The sequence below is a fragment of the Trachymyrmex septentrionalis genome, unplaced genomic scaffold, assembly GCF_001594115.1.
Source record: "Trachymyrmex septentrionalis isolate Tsep2-gDNA-1 unplaced genomic scaffold, Tsep1.0 scaffold13, whole genome shotgun sequence".
Classification (NCBI taxonomy): Eukaryota; Metazoa; Arthropoda; class Insecta; order Hymenoptera; family Formicidae; genus Trachymyrmex; species Trachymyrmex septentrionalis.
Window position 1 is genome coordinate 4,493,338 of NW_017304438.1, and position 5,585 is coordinate 4,498,922.

The 5,585-nt window shown below is 25.2% G+C and overlaps 1 protein-coding gene across 1 annotated transcript in view; it reads left to right on the forward strand.

Moving 5' to 3' along the window:
- Nucleotides 1-2,080: 2,080 nt before the first annotated feature.
- Nucleotides 2,081-5,585, forward strand: part of LOC108756718 (neuropeptide CCHamide-2 receptor-like) — a 10,161-nt gene continuing 6,656 nt past the window's right edge. Inside the window, 5 exon segments of the mRNA XM_018500733.1 lie at nt 2,081-2,290; nt 3,129-3,277; nt 4,180-4,379; nt 4,946-5,124; nt 5,270-5,484. Coding sequence (XP_018356235.1) covers nt 2,081-2,290; nt 3,129-3,277; nt 4,180-4,379; nt 4,946-5,124; nt 5,270-5,484 — 953 coding nt within the window.

Below are 5,585 nucleotides of genomic sequence, written 5' to 3' on the forward strand. Positions count from 1 at the left end.
TATTATGTCATAATTTAATAATAAGGCATTAATCATTTTTATTGTTATAAAAAACTGAAGATTTAGAAAATGCTAATAAAAATATTATCTAAAATTAATTATTTTCATTAATATTTATTATTTATAATATTAAAAATTATAAATAATTATGATTGATTTCATATTCACGGGAAAATTTGTAGTCGCAAACAGAGAAAAAATATGCGACTCGTGGACTGTAAACCACGCTGTATACCACATAGACATATCTATATATATTTTAATTATTTAGATATTTGCATTTGACTCCTACGCTTAAATAGCCCCGCTTTACCCTATTAAATTCACAACTAATCTAATAGGCTAAAGCGGGATTATTTAAGCGTAGGAGTCAAATGCAAATATCTAAATAACTAAAATATATATAGATACTTCTATGCTTGCGTAATATAATACAAAGACAGAAATTACTGTGCCTTAAATAATTTGTATCCGGCTGTCAACAGCCAAATACATGCGCTTTCCGTATACTAAAATTATTAGATGAGTATTCTTTTTGGTCTACATGGTAATTAAAGCGATTAATAACAATCAAATGTGTTTTTTGGATATAAATTATTATCATACTTTTTAATTTTAATGTTTAAGTTAATTTTAATGTTAATTTTAATGTTGCTGTTTTATTTATGATTTTTCAGTTATAAAAAAGTAGTCAACATATAAGGCTTGTTAGGCCAGTATCTCATAACTAACATTATAAACTCAGTTGCTTAAATAAAATATGTCTTTATCAATGCTTTTTATTTTATGTTAACGATTAAACATATATTTTACGTTTAATTATTATTATAAAGAGTAAAAATTTTAGTTTTTCTAATTTTGTTAATTAAGGCATTTAAAGAGAGAGAGTATTACAAATTATTATACTTCAGATGTAAATAATAAAAATTTGATTAATATAATACACATAATTCTTTCATGTTTTTAATAATATATAATCTCATTAAATGATTATTTTCATAGCTCAACTTTTATTCTTCAAGAATGTTTATGCCCTGGATGGGACATATTGATCCTTGTAATTAACATAATTTTTTTTACGAGCTATATTATATTTATAAATACTTAATTATTGAGCCAGATGAACATGCAACGTTTTAAAGTATTTACCATTAGTCTATCGTAATTGTGTAAAATTTTTAATAATTTTAAAAAAAGTGTCACAACTAGCTCTGCTCTACCCTACAATTAAAGTTAAGCATATTCAAAGTAACGAGTCTCTTTCCAAGCAATAATACTGGAAAAAATCTGAATAAGAAAAATCAAAACTCCTTATTAATGCATCATGTACATTTAGCTGATAATTTTGTAGTATACGTAACATTAAGTGTGAATATGATATACCTATATATGTACATAATATAAGTGCACAAGGAAATAGCTTTTTCTACAAACTAATCGCTTTCATAAACAATATAATGACTAATATAATAGACTGATAAATAATTAAATCAATTTTTTACTTACACGTATTTGATACTACATTCATATTTAAGCAAATTAATGTGATCATTATGTAAACGGTTTCTGTCCTTTTTTTCTAACAACTATTTGTATTTATATTTATAAAAAAATAATTTTAATTTAAAAACGGCTTATCAAGTATTTTTAATTTAAAAAATTTTAATTTAGTTTAATAAAATAAAGTAACAAAAATATATATATGGTCTGTTAAAAATTTTCATAATATAACTTGATGAGGTCTTATCTTTAATCATTTCTATTATTTTATCTACAATAATGATATATCTAATCAATATGCAGTACTTAAAAATCATTTTTTTATACTTTCCTTTTTACTTGAACATATGATTTATGTTCAAGTACATCCTAGGTAACATTTATATTGCATAAGATATCTAAAAGATGTCTTTTAGTAGATGTCTTTGTTTAAAAAACATCTTTTAATTATCTTATATGCATGTTATCTGAGATATTTTTATGTTAGTCTGCAATTTCGCTTCAATTTCAAGAGCATCAACAAAAAAAGCAAAAATTTTTTTTTTCCTTACAGATGGCGATAACAGAAGATATTTTTAATATGAGCTCCGAAATGGAGTACGATTATGAATATAAATATATACCAGTTGCTGAAAGAGTTGAGACTTATATTATACCCGTAATATTTTTATCAATTTTGATTGTGGGTGTAATAGGAAATGGTATTTTAATTCTTATTTTGCTACGTCATACTAGCATGAGAAATATACCAAATACATACGTGCTGTCTTTAGCTCTGGGCGATTTATTGGTGAGCATACAGCTTTGATTGCGCTTCCTTTAAATTTTTGTCTAGTTCAAAAAGAATAAACATTATTTGGGATAAATAATCTTTAAATTTTAATGAAAAAGGAACATAAAACTACTGTTTGTTTTTTTATATTTAATATATTACAAAGGTCCTGATTTAACTTTGACATTTTGGCCAATATCTGGTCATCTTCAATAAATATATTAATAATCCCGCATTAATTACTAAAATTTAAAAATAAAATTCGCTGTCATACATTTAGTTAAAAATCACGCTCTCTTTTAATTTGTAAGTATCATAATACATAGTTGATGAGACAATTGAAATGTTTCGAATTGTGTAGAACGAGAATTCCCAGATTCTGTTTTTACAGTAATTCGGTGAAATTTGCGTGATTTCACCGAATTATTTTTATCACAAAAAATCTATGCAATGGTTTTATGCTCCTTTTTAAATTTTATGATTAAAAACTACTTTCTCTTATTAATTATATAAATAATCTTTATTTTAAATATAAGAACAATACATATATAAAAGAATAAAAATATGTGTATCTCTCAAACATAAAAGTAAGAAAAATAAAAAAATATATTTTCTTAGGAATAAATTTTCCTGAAAAATAGATTTGCAATTAAAATATACATACATATTGTTATGCTTTGTGTTTGAAACTTTCTGTCCTCAAATAATTTTTACTTACAAGAGAAAAAGTATATCCTTTGCCTTCTGAATATATTGTATTTATAATTATCCTGATAATCCCTCAATAATTTATTATATCTTTTGTAATATAAAATATCATGTAAATCTCGGAAACAGAGATAATTCGTTGTTACAGGTGATTGTGACTTACATACCTTTCACATTATTTGTTTATGTACTTGATTCATGGCCATGGGGCTTAACTATCTGCAAATTATCTGAATACGCTAAGGATATTTCAATTGGTGTGTCGGTATTTACTTTAGCTGCTTTATCAGCCGAAAGGTAAATATGTGAACTAAGAGCTTTATCATATCGTGCAAATTAATTCAAGGAATTAAAGAAAATTTTATTTAATTAGATGAGACGTTACGAATATACTTAATTGAGAGACTAAAATTGAAAATTCAGTCATAATATGTTCAAGCATTAAATCGAATTTTAAAACCAATTAAGCTTGGATCATCCGTATTCTGCGTACCCATTTCTCTTCTTTAAAATACTAGGAGCAATTTAATAAATAATGATCTCTAGTCTTTTCCTTTTTAATATTGTACACAGCTTTATAAATACTTTCTAAAGATGTTGAAGTAAGAATCACTTAACAATTTTTGTATACTTGTGAAAATGATGAAAATTAACCCGTACACAAAGAATCCATCGTGTATAGTAAAGGATCGGAAAATTATCGTATGTACTAAAGATTATAATGTATGTCGTGTAACTCGTTTCAATGTATATGCAGAAATGTTACTATATTTATGCCAGATACAGTGGAGAAGTTGAATATTATAATTATTATTTTTCAATAGAATTATATAGTTATATAATAAACAAATATTAATTCTTATTAAAATTAAATATATTTTTTATCGAAATAATTTCAATTAACTTATCAACATTTTTTGTCATTTTAAATCTATCATCGGCACACAACATTTAAAAAATATTTTTTAAATAAATATTTATTAAATATTTTTACGTTAAATGAATATTTAAAAAACGTTTTAAAAACATTATCTGCTAATTGGGATTAAGTGAAAGATTAATTTAGGTAAAAATTGAGCACAACGATCTAAGATACACAAATTAATTGTTGTTTGTATCTTGAATAATTTATCTTTGAAATAAGCAAGCTTCTGCTGCTTTTATGATATAATCTATTGCCGCATCTCACGTTCTCATAGATATTGCGCCATCGTAAACCCTATTCGTCGCCATGTGGCGGGTTTAAGTGCAAAACCACTTACCGTTTTAACGGCATCCCTTATTTGGGTCTTAGCGATTGTCATAGCTATGCCCGCCGTGCTCTTCTCCGAAGTAACGTCTGTACCTGTATTAGGAAATCGTAGTATTTTAATCTGCAATCCTTTCCCTGAAGAATTTGGTAAGTCATGATACTTCTCTTGAACACAATATCACAAAATTAGGAATACATAAATGAATATGTAAATTGTAAAATTCATAATGAAATTTTAATCAGTTTATACGATATCATTTTTACCAATTAAAAAAATTTTAAATTTTTTTTAGGTACAAAATATATTTATTACAAAATATTAATTTATTACTCATATTATATTAATTTATTGATTTATAAAATATTTGCATTTTTATATATTATATAATCTACTGTGAATAAGAGACTAAATATATTGTTATTATTGCCGACATCCATGTTGGTTCTTATTGATTTATCTTTCCCTCATAAAAAATTAACTTTTGCATTTTTATCTTTTCTGAGAGTTAAATATTTCTCCTAATTAAAACCTTTATTTATTATATTCGGAACTTAAATATTATTACAGTATTTTATTTTAATACACACATTGAACAATATAAAAACTAAATTAGGTACACTAAAAAAATATATGTAAATTTTATAAAACGCTTTGTGTTGTGAAGTAGTCGCGCACAGATAAATATTATGTTATATGTGCTTTTATATTACAGGAGAAATTTATCGAAAGGGTATGGTAATGTTCAAATTTTTAGCATATTACTTGATACCATTGTGCGTGATAGCTATTTTCTATTTGAGCATGACATGGCATCTAACATTGTCTACTAAAAATATGCCATGCGAACTTCCCGATTCTGATCATCACGAACAGATAAAGGCACGCAAAAGGGTATATAAAAATATACTTCTTAAAGTTTCAAAGTTTCAAAGTAATATTGTAAAATCATGCTTCGTACCATTAAATAATTTTTAAGATTCAATTGCCTCTTATTGGACGCTTTTGTATTGATGATTTTATTTGTTACTGTATTTAGGTGGGCAAAATGGTAGTATGTTTTATAATCATTTTTGTGATTTGTTTTCTACCATATCACATATATGTGCTCTGGTTCCACTTTAATCCAACGGCCATGGACGATTTTAATTCTTACTGGAACGCCTTTAGAGTATTTGGTTTCTGCCTCAGTTTCATCAATAGCTGTGTTAATCCCATTGCTCTCTACTTAATTAGTCGCACGTTTCGTCAAAAGTAAGTGTGTAAAATATTTTTTTATTTGCAAATAAAAAATTTCTATATTAATCAGAAAAATACCGGTAAATTTTAATAAATAAAATTTTTATTTTAATAAT